At 44.8% G+C, this 27,216-nt stretch overlaps 2 protein-coding genes across 6 annotated transcripts in view; one reads left to right on the top strand and one right to left on the bottom strand.

Annotated features, from left to right (window-relative positions):
- The window catches only part of ARNT2 (aryl hydrocarbon receptor nuclear translocator 2), a 251,764-nt gene extending 240,251 nt beyond the window's left edge, over positions 1–11,513 (bottom strand). For all 3 annotated transcript variants that reach the window (XM_029574575.1, XM_029574576.1, XM_029574577.1), the window contains exon 1: positions 11,375–11,513. In XM_029574575.1, coding sequence (XP_029430435.1) covers positions 11,375–11,405 — 31 coding nt within the window. In that variant the 5' untranslated portion in view covers positions 11,406–11,513. The remainder of the gene's footprint in view (positions 1–11,374) is intronic.
- The window catches only part of CTXND1 (cortexin domain containing 1), a 43,742-nt gene that overhangs the window by 2,481 nt on the left and 14,045 nt on the right, over positions 1–27,216 (top strand). For all 3 annotated transcript variants that reach the window (XM_029574585.1, XM_029574584.1, XM_029574583.1), the window contains one exon: positions 17,773–18,295. In XM_029574585.1, the coding sequence (XP_029430445.1) occupies positions 17,818–18,006 (189 nt within the window). In that variant the 5' untranslated portion in view covers positions 17,773–17,817 and the 3' untranslated portion in view covers positions 18,007–18,295. The remainder of the gene's footprint in view (positions 1–17,772; positions 18,296–27,216) is intronic.

Raw genomic sequence — 27,216 nt, 5'->3', positions numbered from 1 at the left:
CATACTACTGATTCTAGTAATAGCAGTGGCTATTTTCTAAGTCACCTTAATTAATAGCAGGTAATGGACTTCTCCTCCAAGAACTTATCCAATTCTTTTTTAAACACAGCTATACTAACTGCACTAACCACATCCTCTGGCAATAAATTCCAGAATTTAATTTCAAAACTCTGTAGTTAATTTTTCAGCTTTTGGCAAAAATTATGACATTTCCTACATATGTAGGGTAAGTTTCAAAGGCATTTCTGTGGGTAAAATAGTTAATAAACTGCTCATGCAATGTGTGAGCGGAGCTGGCAAGGGTTTGCACTGCATTCTGAGAAGCTTGTGCGTACATTTCCTCAGTTGTAAGTGTCTGCTGGAAGCACTGTGGGATAACTTTCAAAGGGAAGTTATCTGCACACTTTCCCTTTGAAAATTGGTATAAGTTATGCACATAGAGGTCCATATTGAAAAGTTAGCTGGCTAGAAGGTTAACTAGATAAACACATCTGTCTAACTTAGGCCAGGATACTCAGTGACATGGCTGCGCCCTGAATATACCCAAATAAGTCTATCCGGCTAACTTTAGAGCTGCTGACTAGCAGATCTAGCTTCCTCAATAAGTCTAAATCTCAACACTTATCTGGCTAAGTGGTGCTAAATATCGGGCCCATATTTTATTGAAAACATATGCTGGCTGTTACAAATTTACTTCACAATAATGTGTTGCCAATTATATTTTTAATAGGGAAAGCATATTTCTTACATCCTTGCACAATGAAAACACAAACTATATTTCACCAAATTTAGTAAAAGTAGCCCAGTTGATATTTCTTATTGGAACTGCAGTCTTTCAAGCCTTCTACTTTTTAAGATATAAAGTCAGCAAAATAACTTGGGTATACTATACAAGGACTACCAGCTTGTACATCACAATATTTTTGTATTATGAAGAATACTGACATTACAGAATAGTGTTTTCCATGACAACTTGCTTCCTCTAACCAGAAAACATAATGATGTGCTGAACAAATACCATCATTTTATTCAGTTTTTTAGATTTAGCTCACGCTTGTTCATTGGTAATTCAAGGTGGTATTTTCCTGTTCCCAGATAGCTTACAGGCTACGTCTGTACATGAGGGAATGGAGAAAATGGTGACTTGCCCAAGCTCACAAGGAATGGCTGTGGGATTTGAACGCTGGCTTCCTTGGTTCTCAGCCCACTAGGCTACTCCACTCCTATGACACATATAAACCGTGTGAAAGTGACTCGTGACTTACACATGATGTGAAACACATTCACACACACATAGATGTCTAAATACCTTGAACATACCTCCACAAGATATGAGCTCACTGGATAGCTTCTTTTTACATTATTATAACTTCCAGATTTTTTCCCCGTTTGCACCAGATTTACTTCCTCTGCTTTGGCAATGATCATTACATCGCGCCTCTAATGGGGTCAAGTGGCAGGGCATTAGCCCCCCCCCCCCCCCAATATTGTATACGTTTTCAGCTTATAGCTCAGACTGTGACTTGGATCTGAGCCAAAAAGAAACCAAGAAAAAAGCTTGACCACTGTCAATTCTATGTCCATTTTACAGATATATCCGATTATTTTATAGATAAAATTATTTCAGTGCAAGCCTTCATAATAACAGAAGAGATAAAAAATATGCCTTAGAATATCCATCCTACCTTTTCTGAGAATCCTGGCAAGAAAGCAATAAGCTGTCCCTTCTCAGAGCCAGCAGCCTCTGCATGTGAAAGCTCAGAGGAACTCCATTTGTATTCTGCTCACAGCGCGTCATTACAGATGTTTACCTTAGCTGCAGAGCAGATTCAGTCTCTTGCATACTGATCAACTGATCTGCAGCAAAATTACCAGCATTCTCAATGTTAACCTCTTAAAACCCGACAAGTAGGAGATATTCTGTGATTTTATTTGCGTTAAAAAAAATATTTTTAGAAGGATGTGTGGGAAACCTGATACAACAATTCTAGAAATGTCTTGATAAAGAAAATTTTAACAAAAAGAAGAGATATACTTAAACAATAAGTGATAGAGGAGAGGCAGGGTAAATAAAATGAGGGAGCTTAGGAATAATCAATGATCTAGAACACTAGAGAATCAAAAAGAGAAGATGTCAAAGCCAACTTGCACAGAGCTCCCAAGTGGTGATGATGCAACACGCTTCCTACCACGGGAGGCAGTCCAGAAGGCAGTTAGGATTGTATGGCTGATGGTTTAGCACAATGGATGGTACTAAGGGCAAAACAAGTGGCTGGCCATAGCTAGAATAATGTAGGTGGTCAAACTCGTGCAGTTGCAGCTGAGAAATATCCTTAGAGACAGCAATGAAGGCAAAGGCAATCAGACAGCTTGGGTAGACCAAATGGTCCTCATCTGCACCCATCTACAATGTTACTATACTTTTATTTATTTATTTATTTGTAGTTTTTGTATACCGACATTTGTTTAGTAACATCACATCGGTTCACAATCAACAATACTTCGCAACAGAGCTAAAATAAACATAGCATTTAGCGTCCGTGCTTTACAAATAATATTTTAACTTTAGGGAATAAGGAAAGGAACAGAGCAGAAGATTAGAGCATAAGAGAAAATAACTAGAGAACAAGTTAGGTAATTAATTCAATTAAAATAGATAAATAATTTAAGATTATCTTGAAAGCACAATGGGAGACATGGTTGAATATAACTGAGGGGACAAGCTCTGTAAACTCTATTAAACGGGGATAAGGGGTATTATTGGACAGCAGAGGTAGGTGAATTTATTCACATATCATATACAAGACTACAACAATTAGCGGCGCAATCTAAACAATGATTGCCCTATTGAATAACTGCAGAAAGAACACACTCCAAGTTTTAGTATGCAGGAAAGTTGAATTAAATGTTTGCATTAATCTGGCTAACCAGCACCTCACAAGTCACATGCTGTTCACGGAAAATGAAAATGCTGCTCCTAATGGAGGTGGCATTACCAACCCATGCGGGCCAAATGGAAGAGGAGGCAGTGTTATCGGGCTAGGTGCAATGCCAAAGGGGAAAGCAGTCGTCATCTGATACGATTTGCTACTGGAGTGGAGGCACTGACGGAGGTAAGGAGCAGCTGTTGGGAAGGGAGCTTGAGAGAGACGGCTGGGAACAAGGAAGAGGAGTTGATTGTGAGATGAGGGTCTGAGAGAGACTTGTAGGCACAACGTGGAGAGTTTGAGCAAGACAGACTGATGGAAATGAAAATGGGGCTTTATTTGACACCAATTCAAACAAATCAATAAGGGAAACAGCAGAAGAAAGAAACCTCAAGACCTGGAAACATCAAAAACAGATTCATCCAAATGATTATGTATGTATCAGTTTTTTGAGAAAACTGAGTTGCAAAGGCCTTATAACTCAAAACAGAAATAGAGTGTGAACCCTCAGAAAGAGTGGGTAGCGCTACAAGTTTCATATCCAAGTAAACAATACCCAAGAGTGACTTTTTTTATCTCTCTGGTTTTCAGATAAAGCCCTCTTCGCCTCCTTAATCTCCTTGAAATGATGGTCTTTTAGAGCAGTGGTTCTCAACCTTTTTTCTGTCGGGACACACCTGACAGATGGTTCTCACATGCGTGACACACTGACCCATGATCGTCACGGGGCTAGATGTAAAAGTACAGTTTGCATCCACAGGAACCCCCCTGACCCACAATAATGGATGTAAAGCAGAATTATGACATTCCCCATACAACTCACCCTACAAAAAAGATATTCTGGTTCTGGTGTCAACTCAGTAACAGCAACACAAACTCCTTCTACTTCCAGGCTCAATAGCCCTACTTATGAAAAGACAGCAGTTTACCACCAATGCATGTCCTCTTGAGAAAACACAACAAATAAGACTGATACAAATGCTTACACGCTAGTAAAATATCTCATCTCGGTAACAGACACAGAACCGACCTAACAGTTACACCTGTATTATGGAATACACTCAAACAGGAGCAACCCTATCTCTGAAAAGGCAACACTACAAATATTAAATCAGGCCCTAAACACCAATACACCTCTTATAGGAAAACAGAACTAGCAAGCAGCTATAGATCCCCACACAGAAATAATTGTAACAACTATACTAATAAGCAGAATAAATGTTTCAAACAGCTATGAACAGAATAACATCCAACATTAAAAACTCATAAAAACTATTAAAAATTCTCCAAACACCAATAAAATATTTCAAAAAAGCAGACACATCACATAATATTAAATAATTAAAATGGCAGACAATCAAGAAAATAAACTTTAAAAGCCACCTTTACTTACCCCCTCCAGCAGCTCTCCTACTCCTCTTCCATGCAGGCCGTAGCACACAGCAGAAGCAGCAGTAGTGGCTAAGCTCTATACTCATGGTCCTCTTCCTTAGAGCCCATGTCTCACACACACACCATACCAGTCATGCCCCCATGACCAGTTTCTGTCTCTCACACACCAATCATCTCCCAAACAGTCTGACAAACACACACCAGTCACCTTCCTGAACAGTTTCTCTCATGCCATACACACACACAGGCTTCCCACTCCTGTGTTCTACTTACATATATGGCTTCTCACTCTCATAATCACTTTCTCTGTCTCACACTCCTATGCTTGTTCTCATTCTCATTCCCATAATCACTTTCTTTCTCTCTCACACACACACAAACACACACCAGTCACCTAATCTCTCTCATGCATACACACACACAGGCTTCCCACTCCTGTGTTCTACTTACATATATGGGCTTCTCACTCTCATAATCACTTTCTCTGTCACACTCCTATGCTTGTTCTCATTCTCATTCCCTTAATCATTTTCTTTCTCTCTCACACACACACAAACACACACCAGTCACCTAATCTCTCTCATGCATACACACACACAGGCTTCCCACTCCCATGTTCTCTTTCAGATATATAGGCTTCTCCCTCCCATGCTGTGTCTCACACACACCCAGGTTTCTCCTTCCCATGCTCACTCTCTTCACATGCACAGGCTTCTCATTCCCATAATCACTTTCTCTCTGTTACACACACTCACACACGTCTTTCTCTCATTTCCATTCTCGCTCTCCATGTGCACAGGCTTCTCATTCCCTGAATCACATTCTCTCTCTCACATTCACACACACCAGTCGCTTTCTCTCACACACACCGTCACCTTACCCAACCAGTCTCTCTCTCTCATGCATGCACACACACAGGCTTCCCACTCCCATGCTCTCTCTCACATAATCAGGCTTCTCACTCCTATGCTTTCTTTCACACACCCCCACACCACCAGGCTTCTTACGCCCATGCTTTCTCACATACCCAGATTTCTCACTTCCATGCTTTTTCTCACACATACACACACCTCAGTCACCTCCCTGACTAATGTCTCACACTCTCACATACACATCAGTCATCTCCCTGAGCAGTCACTTTCATTGTCTCTCACATATACACACATCAGCTCTCTGACCAGTTCCTCTCAATCACACACAGGCTGGCTGGCTGCTTCTCTCTCTTTCTCGCACTCACTTCCTCCTCCCAGCACAAATGGTAGCTGCAGCAGCCTCCTCCTCCAGCCCCCGCAGGCCAAGAAAGAAGAATCCCATCGGCCGCGGGAGGCTCCATGCTGCTGTCTCCTTTCCCAATTACCAGCTGCTTCGATTGCTCGGGGGCCGATGGTGCTGTCACCCGCTGCTATTTTTCATTGCGGCACGGTTTTTCTCCTTCCCCGCGCACCGCATATCTCTTCCTGTTCCGGGTCACGGGAAGAAGAAAAGGCCAGCCGCGGATGCCACAGCTTTTTCTAGCACCGCTGCCGTTCCCACTGGGTTTGAACGTGCTGATAGCCCGGCGGCAACGGCAGCAGGGAAGGAAGAGCAGCGGGAGAGACCGGGAGCACGCAACACACTGGTTGAGAAGCGCTGTTTTAGAGGTTTCTCTGATAAGTAAACGTATGCAAAGGTTGTATGGTCTCAAGTCAATGTATTATAAAAGAGCCAACTTCCTCCACAGCTAAGTGAGAGAGCAATCCTCTGTAGCTGAAAACACTCTCGGGCATACAATCATTTAGGGGCATCTTTCCTATTCCTAAAAGTCTTAACATACCTACCATTCCAACGGATACCTTTGGAAAAAGAATGATTTGTCCATGCCATAAGGACAACATCAACATTTTGCATATGGAGAATTTGATATAAATAAATACCAGATCTACAGTATTACCAAATGATGTGTAGGTACATATACAATCTCAGCAAAACCTTACAACCGACATTACAGCCCAAAAATCAACAACTGAACCAGCAACAGACTGATCCAAATGAGTAGGAAAATCTCCCAAAATTAGGAGATTCTAACATTCAAGACAGATATTTGCAATTTGCTGACCCAAAGCTGCAAGAGATTCACAATTACCCCAAAATACTCTACGTAGACCAACAGAACAGTAAAACTAAAAGAAGCTTCAGTCTTGAGTAAAGACATTCAGAAACCCATAAGTATATTCAGATACCTTAAAAGAATCCCTCAAAACTATTGCCAGCTCCCACTTCCCACCAGCAGATCCTCTCTGAAAAAACAAATCTACCTGGTGGACACAAATGCAATAAGATAAAATTATCAGAACAAGTAAGCCAGATTTTGGTTGCACATAAAACATCCAACTGTTTTATCTTTTAAAAGATCATACACACTTATTTTAGATCTTAAACTCATTAACTGACTAAACTTTAAAAAGACAAGCTAACTGATCAGAGAAGCAGACAGTGGGGGAACCAGGAATAAGAGTGGATTCTGCAACTCCACCTTAATAATGATTTATGGACTTTTCTTCCACTAACTTTTCCAAATCTATTTTAAACGTAGCTAGACTAATAGCTTTCACCACTTCTTCTGGCAACAAATTCCAGAGCTTAATTATGCACTGAGTAAAAAATATTTTCTTTTAATAGTTTTAAATGTATCACCTAGTAACTTGATTGTGTCCCCCCTGGTCTTTGTACTCTTCCAAAGAGTAAACAGCTGATTAATGTTTACTCGTTCCATTCCACTCATTGTTTTATAACCCTCTATCATATCCCCCCTCAGCCATCTCTTCTCCCGGCTGAAGAGTCCTAACCTCTTTAGTCTTTCCTCATAGGAGAATCGTTCCATCCCCTTTATCATTTAGGTCACCCTTTTCTGTATCTTTCTAATTCTGCTACGTCTTTTTTGATATGTGGTGACCAGAACTGCACACAGTACTCAGGATAAGGTCACACCTTGAAGCGATCAAAGGCATTATATGATATTCTCTGCTTTATTCTCCCTTCCTTCCCTAATAATCCCTGCATTCTATTTGCTTTCTTGGCTGCTGCTGCATAAGAACATAAGAACCTGCCATACCGGGTCAGACCAAGGGTCCATCAAGCCCAGCATCCTGTCTCCAACAGAGGCCAATCCAGGCCATAAGAACCTGGCAAGTACCCAAACACTAAGTCTATTCCATGTAACCATTGCTAATGGCAGTGGCTATTCTCTAACTGAACTTAATTAATAGCAGTTAATGGACTTTCTCCTCCAAGAAACGTATCCAATCCTTTTTTAAACACAGCTACACTAACTGCACTAACCACATCCTCTGCCAACAAATTCCAGAGTTTAATTGTGGGTTGAGTATTTATTTATTTATTTATTACATTTCTATATCGATATTAGTGGGGACATCATATCGGTTTACATCAAAACAATGAACGTAAGGAAAGAAATTACATTAAACAGGGGGATGGGATGGGATAGAGGAACTGTGAAGAAGCAGAAAGAAGGTACATAGGAACAGGTTATTCTGTATCAGAATAGCCAAGTAAGTTAACATTGTCTCTCAATTTAGTATACTCAAACGAGAACTATATACAACGAGGACTATATACAACGGGAGTAAGCAGGGTTTGTGATTACATGGTTCAAGTATGTTTGCAAGGGGAGAGAAAGCTGTTATTGTTGATAGGCTTGTTTGAATAGCCAAGTTTTCAAATTGGCTCTGAATTTTGCAGTGCAGGTTTCGAGCCTGAGGTTAGGGGGAAGAGAGTTCCAGAGCGTGGGTCCAGCAATGGATAGAGCTCGTTCCCATGTAGAAGTAAGATGTGCTCTTTTTAGTGAGGGTATGTGGAGGGTTCCTTTATTGGAGGATCTGGTGGATTTTTTAGATTGTATCGGGCAGAATGGATCAACTAGCCAGTTTGAGTTGTGTGAGAGTATAGCTTTGTGTGTCAGTGTTAGGGTTTTGTATACGATGCGGGAGGGGATTGGAAGCCAATGTAGGTTCTTGAGGAGGGGAGTAATATGATCGTATTTGCGGGCATTGGCGATGGTTCTCGCTACTGCATTCTGCAGCATTTGGAGGGGTTTTATGGTAGAGTAAAAAAGAACTTTCTCTGATTAGTTTTAAATGTGCTACATGCTAACTTCATGGAATGCCCCCTGGTCTTTCTACTATCCGAAAGAGTAAATAACCGATTCACATCTACCCGTTCTAGACCTCTCATGATTTTAAACACCATGATCAATTTTCTCAGTGGAAAAGGGTAAACAGAGGAGTGCCTCAGGGATCTGTACTTGGACCGGTGCTTTTCAATATATTTATTATTATTATTTTTAATTTTTATATACCGGTGTTCCTGTAATGCATACAAATCACATCGGTTTACATTTAAACTGAGAACAACAAGTTCGCCTGGAGACGGTACATGGAACAAGGGATACAAACTGGGATGTGGGAAAACTATAATTTAGAAAAATACAATTAACTACATTTATTTGTTTAACATTTTTATATACCGGGATTCATGTAAAATATTACATATCATCTCGGTTTACATTATAACGGTAACAAGCATGTAAGAATGTGATTACATGAGGAAATGTGCATAATAATATTGGGTAGTAAATGGGAAGTACATCTTGGGAGAGTAACAATCAATGTGTTGCCGAGGAGAATACAGTAAGAGTCCAGCATGCCACCCAGAAGTCATTTATTTCATTTAAGTCATATATCATTTATTTATAAATGATCTGGAAAGGAATACGACGAGTGAGGTTATCAAATTTGCGGATGATACAAAATTATTCAAAGTAGTTAAATCACAAGCGGATTGTGATACATTACAGGAGGACCTTGCAAGACTGGAAGATTGGGCTTCCAAATGTCCACATTAAATTTCATCTGCCAAGGGCAAGGTGTTGCATATAGGGAAAAATAACCCTTGCTGTAGTTACATGATGTTAGGTTCTATATTAGGAGCTACCACCCAGGAAAAAGATCTAGGCATCATAGTGGATAATACTTTAAAATCTTCAGCTCAGTGTGCTGCAGCAGTCAAAAAAGCAAACAGAATGTTAGGCATTATTAGGAAGAGAATGGTTAATAAAATGGAAAATGTCATAATGCCTTTATATCGCTCCATGGTGATACCGCACCTGGAATACTGTGCACAATTCTGGTCGCCACATCTCAAAAAATCTATAGTTGCAATGGAGAAGTTACAGAGAAGGGCAACCAAAATGATAAAGGGGATGGAACAGCTCCCCTATGAGGAAAGGCTGAAGAGGTTAGGGATGTTCAGCATGGAGAAGAGACGGCTGAGGGGGGATATGATAGAGGTGTTTAAGATCATGAGAGGTCTTGAACGAGTAGATGTGACTTGGTTATTTACACTTTTGAATAATAGAAGGACTAAGGGACATTCCATGAAGTTAGCAAGTAGCACATTTAAGACTAATCAGAGAGAATTATTTTTCACTCAACGCACAATAAAGCTCTGGAATTTGTTGCCAGAGGATGTGGTTAGTGCAGTTAGTGTAGCTGGGTTCAAAAAAGGTTTGGATAAGTTCTTGGAGGAGAAGTCCATTAACTGCTATTCATCAAGTTTACTTACGGAATAACCACTGCTATTAATTGCATCAGTAGTGTGGGATCTTGGTGTTTGGGTAATCCAGGAGGGATGGGAGATAGCGAGAGGGGCAGGGATTGGGATTAAAGAATGATGGGGCAGTAATGGGGATGCCAGGAGGAGGAGGGCAGGGATGGGGATGCCAGGAGGGATGGGGGAGGGGCAGGGTTGGGGGATGCCAGGAGGAGGAGGGCAGGGATGGGGATGCCAGGAGGGATGGGGGAGGGGCAGGGATGGGGATGCCGGCAGGGATGGGGGAGGGGCAGGGATGGGGATGCCAGGAGGGATGGGGGAGGGGTTAGGGTTGGGGGATGCCAGGAGGAGGCGGGCAGGGATGGGGATGACAGGAGAGATGGGAGGCAGCGGGTGGAGGAGGGGCAGGGTTGGGGGATGCCAGAAGGAGGAGGGCAGTGATGGGGATGACAGGAGAGATGGGAGGCAGCGGGTGGAGGAGGGGCAGGGTTGGGGGATGCCAGAAGGAGGAGGGCAGTAATGGGGATGACAGGAGAGATGGGAGGCAGCGGGTGGAGGAGGGGCAGGGTTGGGGGATGCCAGAAGGAGGAGGGCAGTAATGGGGATGACAGGAGAGATGGGAGGCAGCGGGTGGAGGAGGGGCAGGGTTGGGGGATGCCAGGAGGGATGGGGGAGGGGCAGGGATGGGGGATGCCAGGAGGAGGTGGGCAGGGATGGGGATGCCAGGAGGGACGGGGGAGGGGCAGGGATGGGGATGCCAGGAGGGGCAGGGATGGGGATGCCGGGAGGAGGAGGGCAGGGTTGGGGGATGCCAGGAGGAGGCGGGCGGGGATGGGGGAGGGGCAGGGATGGGGATGCCGGGAGGGGCAGGGATGGGGGAGGGGCAGGGATGGGGATGCCAGGAGGAGGCGGGCGGGGATGGGGGAGGGGCAGGGATGGGGATGCCAGGAGGAGGCGGGCAGGGATGGGGGAGGGGCAGGGATGGGGATGCCGGGAGGGGCAGGGATGGGGATGCCAGGAGGAGGCGGGCAGGGATGGGGGAGGGGCAGGGATGGGGATGCCAGGAGGGACGGGGGAGGGGCAGGGATGGGGATGCCAGGAGGGGCAGGGATGGGATGCCGGGAGGAGGAGGGCAGGGTTGGGGGATGCCAGGAGGAGGCGGGCGGGGATGGGGGAGGGGCAGGGATGGGGATGCCGGGAGGGGCAGGGATGGGGATGCCAGGAGGAGGCGGGCAGGGATGGGGGAGGGGCAGGGATGGGGATGCCAGGAGGAGGCGGGCAGGGAGGGGGAGGGGCAGGGATGGGGATGCCGGGAGGGGCAGGGATGGGGATGCCAGGAGGGACGGGGGAGGGGCAGGGATGGGGATGCCAGGAGGAGGCGGGCAGGGATGGGGATGGGGGAGGGCTGTCAGACAGAGATGAGATTTTGCCGGCGACGCGTTACTCACCGGAAGGATTTACAGCCGTGGGAGTAGCCATGCTGATTCGGGGATTGCCGGTAAGCACCGGGACGCCGCTCCCTTTGTCCGGCTGCAGCTCCGGGACTCCCCAGCTGTAAAATGTCCGAAGGCGGTGGAAACACCGCGAGATTTGCGCAGGAGGCTCCGCTCCATGGCAACGCCGGGCTGGGAGGGGGAGCCGTCGCCATGGCAACGGCGAGCGGAGGCCGCGATTGCTTTCTGAATGGAAACCGCGAGCTTGGGAGGGTGGAGGGGGTAAGGATGAGAAGCGAGGGGGGAAGCAAGGTAAGAAGAGGGGGAGAGAGGACTAAAAGCAGGAGCAAGGATGGCAGGAGAAGGAGGGGGCATCCAGGAAGGGCAAGAGCGAGCAAGGGAAAAAGAGGAGTAGGAGAGAAGGCAGGAAGAATAAGGATAGCAAAAGGAAGAGAAAATATCTGCAGCTGAAGGAAAGAGACAAAGAAGAAAGAGAATAGAAAAGGAGCGAGAGGACACCAGAGATAACAAGAAAAGAGAATGAGAAGAGGGAGGCTGAAGCACCCAAGGTTGGAAACTCCTTTATTATCCGCTGCAGGCTGTTAGTTATTTGATTTCTGTTCTGCGTTTGGTGTAAAGCAAACCCTGTTCTCCCGCCCGCTGGCCCCACCTGCTGCAATCCTAGGGCCTGATGTGTAGTAAACAGGTCATAGTCGCCTTCCCCAAAGCCACTAATCATAAAATACACAAGTGAAAGAAAACGAAACAGAGCAATTCATATAAAAATAAACACCAAAGCAGAAAGCTGCCTCACTGCTGCCTGCTGGACTGACAGATGCTGTTGGGAGTCCAGTCTGGTGCAGAAAATAGAGGAAGTCCAGCAGGAGATTGGATCCACAGGGTGCTCGGCACAGCAAGTCCAATATCTGACCCATTTACCTTGATAGCTCCATATGGTGGAGAGTTTCCTGCAGGAAATTAGAATATCCTGAAGTTGTGGTATAGGTTTAGGTGATTTCATACCGTCCTTTCAATCTCCAGGCTGTGGGATGCAGAGAGGAGTGGAGGGGCTGAAGAAGGAAGCTTCCTTCCTGCCAGAGCAAGTCTGCCCTGTGACTACGAGGGATGGGCGCGTTATAGAGAGACGGATCAGATAGGCTGGGCCACACTGGCACTACGAGGATGAGATCGGCCGTGTCTTCCATGCACTTTTGCTCACCTTTCATGCAACTCCAACATTACTCTCTGCATCAATGGCAGGGGATGGCAGGAAATTTGAATCAAACATTTACCAACAAGGGCCCTGAACTTGGTGGTAGATGAAACAGATAAGTATGGGAAAATAAGCGTGGGAGCTTACTGGGCAAATTGGATGGGCCGATTGGTCTTTTTCTGCCGTCATTTCTACGTTTCTATATGAACCATCCGGGAAATGAGTGGTATGGAAGGGTAATCGTAGAGGAGACACACACACACACACACACACACCCGTCCATCCAAGAGATGAGGAAAGCGTGTTGAGCTAGGTGCTCGTTCCTGGAGTAAACTGAGCAGAAAGTCTGTATTTTGCTGTTGTGCTCAGTAGCAAAAAGATTGACACGAGGAAGACCCCAAGTTTGAAAGCATCTTTCTGCCTCGTCCTGTCGAAGCTCCCACTGGTGGGGGTGGAAGATTCTGCTGAGCTTGTCTGCTCTGGAGTTCTCTGTCCCCGGTAAGTAAGTCACCTGTAGTGCGATGGAACGCGTTCTGCCCATTCCAAGATCTGCACAATGTCCAGGAACCGGACCCTCCTTCTTTGTTTACGTAGAACATCGCTACTTGGTTGTCCGTATGGATCATGACTCTTTTCCCCCAGAGGAACCTCTCGAATCTGTGCAGTGCATTGCCGATGGCCCAACGTTCCAGTAGATTGATCTGCTGGGCCCTCTCCCAGTTGGACCAGAGTCCCTGAGTTTGAACCTGGGCTAGGTAGGCAGCCCACCCTTTGTTCAGTGCATCTGTGGTGAGAACTAGTTGATGAGCCGGTGGGCAGAGAGGGGCTCCCTTTGTGATCACCGTTGGCCCTAGCCACCAGCGCAGGTCTTTTTTCATGCTTGGCCTGAGGACAACCTGTTGGGACAAGGGATATCGGAGTTGGGTCCACTGTGATTTCAAGCTCCACTGCAGGCGACGCATGTGCAGACGGGTGCATGGCACCACATAGTTGGACGCTGCCATGTGACCCAGGAAAGTTAAGATCAGCCGGGTGGAGGCACTCATGGTGTTTAGGAGCTGAGCCGCCAGGGTTTGCAGGGAAAGGGCTCTGTCGTTCGGAAGAAATACTCTGTCTAATTCCGTATTGATGGAAGCCCCAATGAATTGCAAGACCCGAGACGGGTGCAGATTGGATTTCTCGTAATTGATGATCAGGCCCAGATTTTCCAGACAGTGGATGGTTGTCAGTAGGTGGCTGAGGAGGGTGGGGGGATACAGGGCTACCAGCAGCTACTCGTTGAGTAAGGAAACAGTTGGATTCCCTGTTTCCTCGGGTGAGCCACAGCTACCGCTAGACTTTTGGTGCAGACTCTCGGGGCTGATGAGAGGCCAAAGGGGAGCACCTTGTATTGAAAGTGGCGTCCACTGACCTGGAAGCACAGGTACCGCCAGGACACACGGTACATAGGGATACGGGAGTACGCATCCTTGAGGTCAAGTGAACACATCCAATTGTTGGGTCGTAGGACGGGCAGGATGGATTTGAGGGACATCATCTTGTATTTATCCCTGGCCAGGAACTTGAGAGTCTGGAGGCCCCTCGCAGGAGGAGCTGGGTAGGGTCTGAGCCGCGGAACGAGGAGGATCATCAGTGTCCATGGGAGTCGCGCTGGGGAGGCAAGCTACGGCTGGGAGAAACTCAGCGCGTCAGCAGCGGCTTCCTGCCACTGCTAGGGAACCCGGGCCCAGCCCTGCCGTGGCGCAGCGTTGGGCAAGGGAAGCCGGCCGCAGTAGTCCAAGGTCAGCAAGCGCAACAAAATTATTCTTTGTTGTCAGGTCTCTGAGGCCTATGCATTGGTCTTGCTCTATGTCCGTATGCATCCGCAGTCCCAGGTATCAGGGGTCTGTATCTTGCTGGTTGCTTCTTCTCCAGCTGTCTGTGTGTTCTGCCGAATCTGCTGCCCCATTCTGTTTTTATAGTATTCTGCAGAAAAGAATAAGACTTTGGAAAAGAACTCTTGGTAGAAAGATAGAAATTGGAATTAAAGTTTTGTTTTACTTAAAGTGGCTTGAGAGAAGGTTGCGTCACGATGAAATGGGATAGGAATCTTATCAATAATTCAGCCTCTCTGAACCTGCCCTCTTCTCTCCTGCCAGCGTGGGATAGGGTGACATTCCCTACATTACTTTCATTCTCATCACAAGCACTAAAATTCATTACAACCTCCTAAGAAATGCATTGGGACAGGAACAGGTTTTTCTTAATGTAAAATGAATCCACCTAACAAGTAATCTAACCTGTCATTTTGTGATGGGAAGGAGGAGGCTGTAGTGTTAAGTTGTTAAAACAACAACTGGAAATTACCCCAGGTAAGTCATTCCGTTTTTTCTACATTTGTCTCCTTTCTTGCCTTCTCTCTGATAAATTTGATAATTACCCAAAGGATGCAGTCCCTAAACCTGAAGGAAGGGCTGCACTATTTGTACTCCCCCTTCATTAAAAACTGGGAAGGGAGGGGGCTCTTATATCTTACATCCTATGGCTTCAGGACAAAGAATGCATTTGAAAAAGAGATTGTTATACGAACTTGTTATGCATTAAATAGTCAGGATATGCTGCCCCTTCCACCCCCATCTCTAAAAGAAAATTAGAAAATGGGGATTTCCTTTTGCCCTTCCATTTATTTTCCCCTCTCACCTTCTTATTCTCTCCCTCTCCTTTTTCAGTCCCCTTATTCTCTCCCTATTTCCCTCATCTCTACTCTCTCTCCTTTTCTTCCTTCAAACTTCCTCTCTGATCCTTTATCTCATCTTGCTCCCCTTAGTTATCTTGTTTCCTTCCCCTAAACTTTCACTGTTGTCCATCTTCCCTACCAACTCCACTTGAGTCACTGACTCTGTCCTCCCCCTGCCCCCCAGGTGGGTCACTGCTGTATTCCTCTTGCCTCCATGGCAGATCATGGTTGCATCTTCCCTCACCAGGCCTGGATGGGATGACACTGCTTCTTATCTCCACTAAATATTACTGAAAACAATAGAAGGAAAATGCAAAACCATATTCAAATAACATCTCACTCATACCAAAATTAAGCAATTTTTAAACAATTTTTCTTTCTTTTACCATCATAATAGGCACTACTGGTATATAAACCTTCATTGCCTTATTAATCATCTGGCATAGTCCAAGCAATCTTTTAAGTCTAACTTCTGTTTATTTGCTGCCTTACTGACTATTAAAAGCACAAACACACTAAATAATATTCCCCAATAGTTAACTTTACCCCAATACATTTAAAAAAGAAAATTTCCCAAGCAAAACTTACTGATTCCTTTCAGCCACCAGCAAGGTGATCCTCTCCTCTCAGTGCTCCCACTAGATTGTGGGTTACTGAGCTCTTCCCTTGCAATATATAATGTGCTTCTAAGGTAAATTAGTGCAAAACAATCCCTTTGGAGATTTACACTACAGTTAGTTGTCCTGAGTGACTCACTGTGTTCTGATTAACAAATAATGGTACCTAATCAAATCAAACACACAACCTTAACACTTCAGTTAGTCAGCCAGAATGACTTACTGCTCTCTTGATTAACAAATGTTGGTACCTAATCAAACCAAATCACACTACCTTAACACCTTTCCAAGGTGAGTAACTGAACTGATCTTTTCAACCTTTTTACTTAGGTATACACTGCTCCTAGCTTATTTCTAGCTTCTGACTACTTTTTTCTTTTTGTTTTTAATATACAAACACTCTAACTTCTGCTTACTAGTTGCCTTACAGACTATTAAAAATAAACACACTAACTACCAGGGATGTGAATCATTTATCTGACGATTGAAAATATCGGACGATATTTTCAATCTCATCAGATATCGGGGGGGTCCCGGATAGCGATAGGAAACCCCATGATTAATTTTGTGGGTTCTCTTATTGTTATGGGGGGGGGGGGCGGGAAGAAAGGGCACTTAAAAGTAACTCAAAAACACAGCCCAACCCTTTAAAATTAGTTCTTTAGTATCCCCCCCCACCCTCCAGACCCCCCAAATTTTTAAGTACCTGGTAGTCCTTTAAAAATGGCGCAGGCCATCCAGTGCTCCTACCATGTGACAGGGGCCGGCCAATGGCACGAATACCCTGTCACATGCTAAGGGCAAAGGGCCTTCGGCGCCATTTTGTTTACTGGCAGCCAACGGCCCGAGAGCGGGAGAACACTCCCAGGACCCCCACTGGACCACCAGGTACTTAAAAAAATTTTTGGGGGGGGTTTGGAGGGGTCCAGAGAGTGGGGGGATACTAAAGAACTAATTTTAAAGGGTCGGGCTGTGTTTTTGGGTTATCGGCTCGGCACAGCCGATAAAAAAAAACCCCCAACAATTAGACCGTGGGAAAAATAATTTCCTGATGGTCCACGAATCCAAAACCGGAACCGGTTCCAATTCACATCTCTACTAACTACTGCTTACTAGCTGTTTACTGACTGACTATTTAAAAATACAAACAGTCTAACTTCTGTTTATTCGCTGCCTTACTGACTATTAAAAGCACAAACACACTAAATAATATTCCCCAGTAGTTAACTTCGCCCCAATACTTTTGAAAAAGAAAATTTCCCAAGCAAAACTTACTGATTCCTTTCAGCCACCAGCAAGGTGATCCTCTCCTCTCAGAGCTCCCACTGGATTGTGGGTTACTGAGCTCTTCCCTTGCTGGGCTGCACAGAGAGGAATAATCAGTAAGAAAAAGGAGGTGATAATGCCCTTGTACAGGTCCCCGGTGAGGCCTCACCTGCAGTACTGTGTTCAGTTCTGGAGCCCGAATTTCAAAAGGATAGAGACAGGATAGAGGCAGTCCAAAGAAGAGTGACCAAAATGGTGTGGGTTCTGTTTCAGAAGGCTTATGAGGAGAGGCTGAAGGATCTGAATACATATACACTAGAAGAGAGGAGGTGCAGAAGAGATATGATACAGACCTTGAAATACCTGAAAGGTTTTAATAATGCACAAACTTCAAACCTTTTCCGTTGGAAAGAAATAAATAGAACTAGGGGTCATGAAATGAAACTCCAGGGGGGTTGACTCAGAATGAACACAATGGAGAGGGTGTCATGGGATAAACACTGTGTACCCCTAGAGCTTGTGGTATTCATCTCCTGGGATAGCCTCTTTTGGATGGTGCAGGAATGACTCTGAAATAACAGGGTGTCTCATTATTTTACAGAAATGCAATGCAACTCACAGTGAAAACAAGACTGGGTTTGGTAACATGCAAATCATGGAGGGGCCATCTCCAGAGCCAGTGTTTGTGGATTTGGACAAAGGACTGACACTCACCTGTTTTGGCTTTCTTTGCCTTTTCCTGATTGTAATGATTATACGCTGCACAAAAGTCATTATGGATCCATACAGCGCCATCCCAACTTCCACTTGGGAGGAACAGCAACTGAACGACTGAGGTCCCAGGTCTCATGGGTGCTTTGGATTAAAAAGGACCCATCACCGAAAGGCTCCTTCTGCAGACACAGGTAGACAGACATCATCTCTGAGCTCACTCCTGCTTATCGCCTGTCGGATACCAGATCTTCTAACTCACCCTGCTAGCCAGGGTAAGGAAATCTCCTCACTTTAAAGATCTCTCACTCTTTTACCCATTGTCTCCTCTGCACCATTACAAATATCAGCATTCTTCCACCAAGTATGAAAAGCTAATCTTCACCTTTCCTAAACCAGATTGCAATGAGCAGGTAAAGTATTTATTTATTTATTTAAAAGTTTTATATACCGCACAATGGGTAGGGAACTATCCGTCTAGGCGGTTTACATAATCACACAAATATAATTAAGCAATACATAAATACAAACAAATTAAAATTTTCAGGATAGACAATTATATTGACAAACATAATGTAATATGATAAACTTTAATATAAATTGTATGCACAGGTAAAAAGGTGGGTTTTTAATAGTTTCTTAAATTCTGCACAGTTAGCTGTCAGTCGGATATGTTCTGGGAGTGAGCTCCACAGTATTGGACCGGCTACAGAGAATGCTCGCTTACGAGTCAAAGCTAAACTAACGGATTTTATTGATGGTACTTCTAAAATGCATTTGTCAAGGGAACGGAGTTGTCTAGTCGGTCTGTAGATTCTTAATAATGAACATAGCCAGATAGAGTTAGTGTTGTAGAGTAGGTACTACTCTTGTATTGTAGGTAGTACTGTTGAATGCTGGGATTTCCATGGGTAAAGATATTTATCCACAAAAAAATGCCCACTCCCTGTGCAAGGAAAAGCATGTGTGCTGTCAGCAGCGAACAGGGAGCTCTCTAAAAGAGATTGTGGCTTTCCACTAATATCTGTTTATGCCCCTGTCTTCTGCGAACAAATCCAGACTTCCTTGAACCCTGCTATGCAGCAGATTCCACAGTTCACTAAAGAAATACTTTGGTGTGTTGTCTTCAGACTGTCAGCACACAATATCCTGCCCTGCTCCCAGCATAAACAACTGCTGGCTTGTGGCTTGTGGCTTGTTCTTTTCCATTCATAATCTTTATCATGTCCCCCCTCAGTTTTAATTTTTCCAAGCTAAACAACCCTAAGTATTTTAGTCTTTCATCATATAAGAGTTGCCAATGGTTCCGGAATAATTCCAAGATCCCTCTTGCCAGCAGCATTTTTTCTCCCAACATGCATCACTTTGCACTTATCTATATTAAATTACATTTGCCATTTGGATGCTCAAACTTCCAATTTTTCTAGATCCTCCTACAGTTTTACACAAAGGGAAACCCCCTGCTTGGCAGGGGGTTTCCCTTCTCAAATCTGCCTATAGGCTTTGCAGGAGGCTGAAAATAGCCCTCTCAGAGCGCCCTCTCTATCAGGAACATACAAGGAGAGAACGCAGAAGCTCCCACTCCCCTCATAAGGTTTACTGAGAGTGGAAGCCTAGTGGTTAGAGCAATGGAAACTAAGCTTCAAATCCCCCATGGAAACTAAGCTTCTAATCCCTCTGCCAATCCTTGCGACCATGGATGAGTCACTTTACCCTCTGTAGCCTCTGGCGTTACATTAGCTATCCTCCAGTCTTCAGGTACAATGGATGATTTTAATGATAGGTTACAAAGTTTTACTAATAGGTCTGAAATTTCATTTTTTTAGTTCCTTCAGAACTCTGGAGTGTATACCATCCGGTCCAGGTGATTTACTACTCTTAGGTTTGTCAGTCAGGTCTACCACATCTTCAGAATCATGGGGGTAACCTGCACAGAGTGGCAGTTACTACCCCTAACAGAAACATGGAGGTATCCTGCACGGAGCGGCAGTTACTATCCCTAACAGAAATGTGGGGGGTAACCTGCACAGAGCGGCAGTTACTACCCTTAACAGAAACATGAGGGAAATCTGCACGGAGCGGCAGTTACTGCCCTTAACAGAAACATGGGGGTAACCTGCACGGAGCGGCAGTTACTGCCCTTAACAGAAACATGGGGGTAACCTGCACAGAGCGGCAGTTACTGCCTTAACAGAAACATGAGGGTAACCTGCACGGAGCAGCAGTTACTACCCTTAACAGAAACATGGGGGTAACCTGCACAGAGCGGCAGTTACTGCCTTAACAGAAACATGGGGGTAATCTGCATGGAGCAGCAGTTACTACCTTAACAGAAACATGGGGGTAACCTGCATGGAGAGGCAGTTACTACCCTTAACAGAAACATGGGGGTAACCTGCACGGAGCGGCAGTTACTGCCTTAACAGAAACATGAGGGTAATCTGCACGGAGCGGCAGTTACAACCCTTAACAGAAACATGGGGGTAACCTGCACAGAGCGGCAGTTACTGCCTTAACAGAAACATGGAGGTAACCTGCATGGAGCGGCAGTTACTACCCTTAACAGAAACATGGGGGTAACCTGCATGGAGCAGCAGTTACTACCCTTACAGAAACATGGGGTAACCTGCATGGAGCGGCAGTTACTACCCTTAACAGAAACATGGGGATAACCTGCATGGAACGGCAGTTACTACCCTTAACAGAAACATGGGGGCAACCTGCATGGAGCGGCAGTTACTGCCCTTAACAGAAACATGGGGGTAACCTGCACGGAGCGGCAGTTACTGCCCTTAACAGAAACATGGGGGTAACCTGCATGGAGCGGCAGTTACTGCCCTTAACAGAAACATGGGGGTAACCTGCATGGAGCGGCAGTTACTGCCCTTAACAGAAACATGGGGATAACCTGCATGGAACGGCAGTTACTGCCCTTAACAGAAACATGGGGTAACCTGCATGGAACGGCAGTTACTGCCCTTAACAGAAACATGGGGATAACCTGCACGGAGCGGCAGTTACTGCCCTTAACAGAAACATGGGGTAACCTGCATGGAACGGCAGTTACTGCCCTTAACAGAAACATGGGGTAACCTGCACGGAGCGGCAGTTACTACCCTTAACAGAAACATGGGGTAACCTGCATGGAACGGCAGTTACTGCCCTTAACAGAAACATGGGGATAACCTGCACGGAGCGGCAGTTACTGCCCTTAACAGAAACATGGGGGTAACCTGCACGGAGCGGCAGTTACTACCCTTAACAGAAACATGGGGTAACCTGCACGGAGCGGCAGTTACTACCCTTAACAGAAACATGGGGTAACCTGCACGGAGCGGCAGTTACTACCCTTAACAGAAACATGGGGGTAACCTGCACGGAGCGGCAGTTACTACCCTTAACAGAAACATGGGGTAACCTGCATGGAACGGCAGTTACTGCCCTTAACAGAAACATGGGGGTAACCTGCACGGAGCGGCAGTTACTACCCTTAACAGAAACATGGGGGTAACCTGCACGGAGCGGCAGTTACTACCCTTAACAGAAACATGGGGTAACCTGCACGGAGCGGCAGTTACTACCCTTAACAGAAACATGGGGTAACCTGCATGGAACGGCAGTTACTGCCCTTAACAGAAACATGGGGATAACCTGCACGGAGCGGCAGTTACTGCCCTTAACAGAAACATGGAGGTAACCTGCATGGAGCAGCAGTTACTACCATGGGCAACTTGCTATTTGGTCTTTATCTTCTGTCTTTACTATGTTACTATGTTACATGCTATTATATAAACTGTTACTATGTTACTATGTTACATGCTATTATATAAACTGTTACTATGTTACTCCTTATAGAACATTCTTTCTCTGAAAAAGATTTGATTCTTGTGCTTTATTTTTATCTGTGAGAACATTTGTCATTTTCCCTGTTCTGTCTCTCCTACTATTGTGGGCTTATACATATTTAGGTCCTTCAGTCTGATTTCATAGGTTTTTTTATCTAGACCTTTTCCAATTAACTTCTCTGCTTCTTTTGCACCTATTTAAGGAGGAATTAAAGACCAAATAGCAAATCAGGGAGGGCAAGACACTGAGCTCCAGAGCCTGATACGTGGAGGTTAATCAGGCACTGGAGCTGAAGGTCTTGCACCTCTTTGTAAGACCCAACAGCAGACTCTAATAATTCCCCACGTATCTAAGAAAGGGGTGTGAGACCTCCATGTCCTTAACCAAGTGCCCCCCTAGTTCTTCTGATAATAGAAGGCCTAATGATTCCTCCATGAAGTTAGCAAGTGGCTCATTTAAAATAAGTCAAATAAAATTCTTTTTCACTCAGCGCAGAGGATGTGGTTAGTGCAGTTAGTGTAGCTGGGTTTAAAAAAGGATTGGATAAGTTCTTGGAGGAGAAGTCCATTACCTGCTATTAATTAAGTTGACTTAGATAATAACCACTGCTATTACTAGCAACAGTAACATGGAATAGACTTAGTGTTTGGGTAATTGCCAGGTTCTTATGGCCTGGATTGGCCATTGTTGGAAACAGGATGCTGGGCTTGATGGACCCTTGGTCTGACCCAGTATGGCAGATTCTTATGTTAAGGGCAGTAACTGCCACTCCGTGCAGGTTACCCCCATGTTTCTGTTAAGGGTAAAACTGCTGTTCTGTGCAGGTTACCTCCATATTTCCATTAAGTGTAGTAACTGCCGCTCTGTGAAGATATCCCCCTGGGCACGCGGCTCCACCGAGTCCATGGCCTTTGCAACCTGTTGCGTTGGAGGTGGACCCTTGGGCTGAGATGTGGTTGATGCAACCCGTAGGCGAGAACCTACAGGTCCCCACCATTGGCAGGTGGAGTGGGATGATAGGCAGAGGTCGCTGGAGCTTCACCTATACCAGCCCTCATTCCCCACGGGTTGAGCCTTTGGGTGCTGGGGCCAACAGGACTTAAGTGGGCCTCGAGGTTAAATGGCAAGAGAGGTTGGTTGAGCCCAGAGACAGCAGGCGATGGATGGGGTAGTCCTACTCTGGACTGGATAAGGTACTGGAACTCTGGCACCAATGGATCAGAGGCTGACTGAAGGCACTCGAGCAAAGGTAGGCCGAAGCCTAATAAGTCCACATCCAGGGAGTAGGCTAGAAGAGGCGTCACTGACAGGCTTAGATCAGGGCCGGTGGCAATGCGAAGGTTGTGGCAAGCGATACTGAGATGTGATCACGGAGAAGTCAATAGCGTTAGTCAATCGAAGCAATGGTCAGGGTCTGGGGATAGGCTGTAGCGTAGTCAGGCGCAGCGGAGGTCTGGGTCTGGGTCTGGAGATAGGCTGTAATGTAGTCAGGCGTAGTAAAGTCGAAGTCTGAGCAATCAATCCAAAGCATAGGCAGGGCAGGAACCAAGAGAACAGGAACCAGGAATAATGAGGATTGGGAATGAAGGGAAGAGAGGAATGTCTAACAGCAACGAGTACTCGAGTAGTGAGGAGACTTGTTGCAAAGGCAACGCTATGAAGCATGGCCTGAGCTTAAATACAGTGAAGAGTTTGACGTCATCATCCGGGGCCGCAGCCACGTTCCTGCCGTGGGCCCTTCATAAGGATCAGCGATGGGCACGGCGCGGGTAGTGGCGGCTCTCCGCGGCCATGCGTGCAGTGGTATCCTGACCTGAAACACTGGGGACTGTGGCAGAGCCAGAGGCACCGGGGGAGGCCCGAGGTTGGAGCTGGTGGCCCACCGCCACTAGCGAGGAGGAAGAAGGAGCTGGAGTCCTTGTGAAAGGTGAGGGGGCCGTGCCACAGGTCTGCTGCGGACGGCACGCGTAACACCCAGAAATTCCTTCTGGGTAGGGATCAATGAGACAAAATAAAGGAAAAAGATAGTGGCTCTAAGCCAGAATGACCGTCATTAAAATATAATCTGTAAGTGGCAGAGAATCTAAGCTATGGGATGCCACAGGCTGACACTGGATGGAAACATAATATAGTAAATAGTACAGTACCAGCTCACATGCTTGAAAATGGGCAAAAACGTGAATGTGGCTGTTGATAAAGTGGCTCAAAGTAGCTCAAAAACAAAATGACAAGCAATAAAAGGGATCTGTAGCTGTATCAGAGGCTCTAACCCATGAGATACCACAGGCTGACCCTAGCTGTTGACATAATATAGAAAATAGCACAGTACAAGCTCATGTGCATGAAAATGGGCATAAACATGTGCACACGGTACTTGATAAGTGGCTGAAAAACACAAGAATAAAATAGTGATCTGTATATGTAACAGCAGTTCCCACTGGTTGTCAGCCTAATATAGTAAATATTACAGTACAAGCTAACGTATGTGAAAACCTGTGGCTCAGAATGACTCATGATCTGTATATGTAGCAGCAGTTCCACTGGTTGTCAGCCTAATATAGTAAATATTACAGTACAAGCTAATGTATGCGAGAACCTGCATGTGGTACTTAAACGTGGCTCAGAATGACTCATGATCTGTATATGTAGCAGCAGTTCCCACTGGTTGTCAGCCTAATATAGTAAATATTACAGTACAAGCTAATGTATGCGAGAACCTGCATGTGGTACTTAAACGTGGCTCAGAATGACTCATGATCTGTATATGTAGCAGCAGTTCCCACTGGTTGTCAGCCTAATATAGTAAATATTACAGTACAAGCTAACGTATGTGAAAACCTGTGGCTCAGAATGACTCATGATCTGTATATGTAGCAGCAGTTCCCACTGGTTGTCAGCCTAATATAGTAAATATTACAGTACAAGCTAATGTATGCGAGAACCTGCATGTGGTACTTAAACGTGGCTCAGAATGACTCATGATCTGTATATGTAGTAGCAGTTCCCACTGGTTGTCAGCCTAATATAGTAAATATTACAGTACAAGCTAACATATGCGAGAACCTGCATGTGGTACTTAAACGTGGCTCAGAATGACTCATGATCTGTATATGTAGCAGCAGTTCCCACTGGTTGTCAGCCTAATATAGTAAATATTACAGTACAAGCTAACGTATGTGAAAACCTGTGGCTCAGAATGACTCATGATCTGTATATGTAGCAGCAGTTCCCACTGGTTGTCAGCCTAATATAGTAAATATTACAGTACAAACTAATGTATGCGAGAACCTGCATGTGGTACTTAAACGTGGCTCAGAATGACTCATGATCTGTATATGTAGCAGCAGTTCCCACTGGTTGTCAGCCTAATATAGTAAATATTACAGTACAAGCTAACGTATGCGAGAACCTGCATGTGGTACTTAAACGTGGCTCAGAATGACTCATGATCTGTATATGTAGCAGCAGTTCCCACTGGTTGTCAGCCTAATATAGTAAATATTACAGTACAAGCTAACGTATGCGAGAACCTGCATGTGGTACTTAAACGTGGCTCAGAATGACTCATGATCTGTATATGTAGCAGCAGTTCCCACTGGTTGTCAGCCTAATATAGTAAATATTACAGTACAAGCTAATGTATGTGAGAACCTGCATGTGGTACTTAAACGTGGCTCAGAATGACTCATGATCTGTATATGTAGCAGCAGTTCCCACTGGTTGTCAGCCTAATATAGTAAATATTACAGTACAAGCTAACATATGCGAGAACCTGCATGTGGTACTTAAACGTGGCTCAGAATGACTCATGATCTGTATATGTAGCAGCAGTTCCCACTGGTTGTCAGCCTAATATAGTAAATATTACAGTAGAAGCTAACGTATGCGAGAACCTGCATGTGGTACTTAAACGTGGCTCAGAATGACTCATGATCTGTATATGTAGTAGCATTTCCCACTGGTTGTCAGCCTAATATAGTAAATATTACAGTACAAGCTAACGTATGCGAGAACTTGCATGTGGTACTTAAACGTGGCTCAGAATGACTCATGATCTGTATATGTAGCAGCAGTTCCCACTGGTTGTCAGCCTAATATAGTAAATATTACAGTACAAGCTAACGTATGTGAGAACCTGCATGTGGTACTTAAACGTGGCTCAGAATGACTCATGATCTGTATATGTAGCAGTAGTTCCCACTGGTTGTCAGCCTAATATAGTAAATATTACAGTACAAGCTAACGTATGTGAGAACCTGCATGTGGTACTTAAACGTGGCTCAGAATGACTCATGATCTGTATATGTAGCAGCAGTTCCCACTGGTTGTCAGCCTAATATAGTAAATATTACAGTACAAGCTAACATATGCGAGAACCTGCATGTGGTACTTAAACGTGGCTCAGAATGACTCATGATCTGTATATGTAGCAGCAGTTCCCACTGGTTGTCAGCCTAATATAGTAAATATTACAGTAGAAGCTAACGTATGTGAGAACCTGCATGTGGTACTTAAACGTGGCTCAGAATGACTCATGATCTGTATATGTAGCAGCAGTTCCCACTGGTTGTCAGCCTAATATAGTAAATATTACAGTAGAAGCTAACGTATGCGAGAACCTGCATGTGGTACTTAAACGTGGCTCAGAATGACTCATGATCTGTATATGTAGCAGCAGTTCCCACTGGTTGTCAGCCTAATATAGTAAATATTACAGTAGAAGCTAACGTATGCGAGAACTTGCATGTGGTACTTAAACGTGGCTCAGAATGACTCATGATCTGTATATGTAGCAGAGGCTCCAAGCCATGAAAGTCAGCATAATACAGGAAATATGTACAGTACAAGTACACGAAAACGTGCACTCTGTGCTTCTGGGAAAACCAAAGGGGCTGTCAAATTAAAAATTGAAGGTCAGCATAAATGATTTAAAGTCGGGAAATTTCAACCCACTGTGATAATTCTTACTGATTGTGCAAGAATTTATTTATTTATTTAACGTATTTATATACCGTTTACCAATACAAATATTGATCAAAACGGTTTACAGCAATGTACTTATAATCGAGGATCTCTGAAAATAAAAAACTAAACTAAAATAAATAAAAATAAAATAAAATGAAATAAACATCTAAATTTATAGTTTGCAAATGCATGAAAATGAGCATTCAGTGGTTTAAACAAAGAGGAAAGTATCCATAAAGTACATTACATAGGGGGGAAAAAAGGTGAAAAGGAATTTAATTAAAAAATTTTTACATAACAATAACAGAATACCATTTAAATTGCTTGAGTATTGTTTCTGACAAAGTTCTACTCTGTTATTATTTTTAAGGGTTTTGGGTGGATCCCTGGACCTGTGGCAGATGACCACGACCACAGGGGGAAGTCCTGTGAGGGGCCACAGGTCAGGCTCAGCGTAGGAGACACACACACAGTTAGATCTTTTATTATACAGGATTGGTGAACCACCAGAGGTGACAGTAGT

Source organism: Rhinatrema bivittatum, chromosome 13 (genome assembly GCF_901001135.1).
Source record: "Rhinatrema bivittatum chromosome 13, aRhiBiv1.1, whole genome shotgun sequence".
Classification (NCBI taxonomy): Eukaryota; Metazoa; Chordata; class Amphibia; order Gymnophiona; family Rhinatrematidae; genus Rhinatrema; species Rhinatrema bivittatum.
This window is presented reverse-complemented; position numbering and strand designations above follow the sequence as displayed.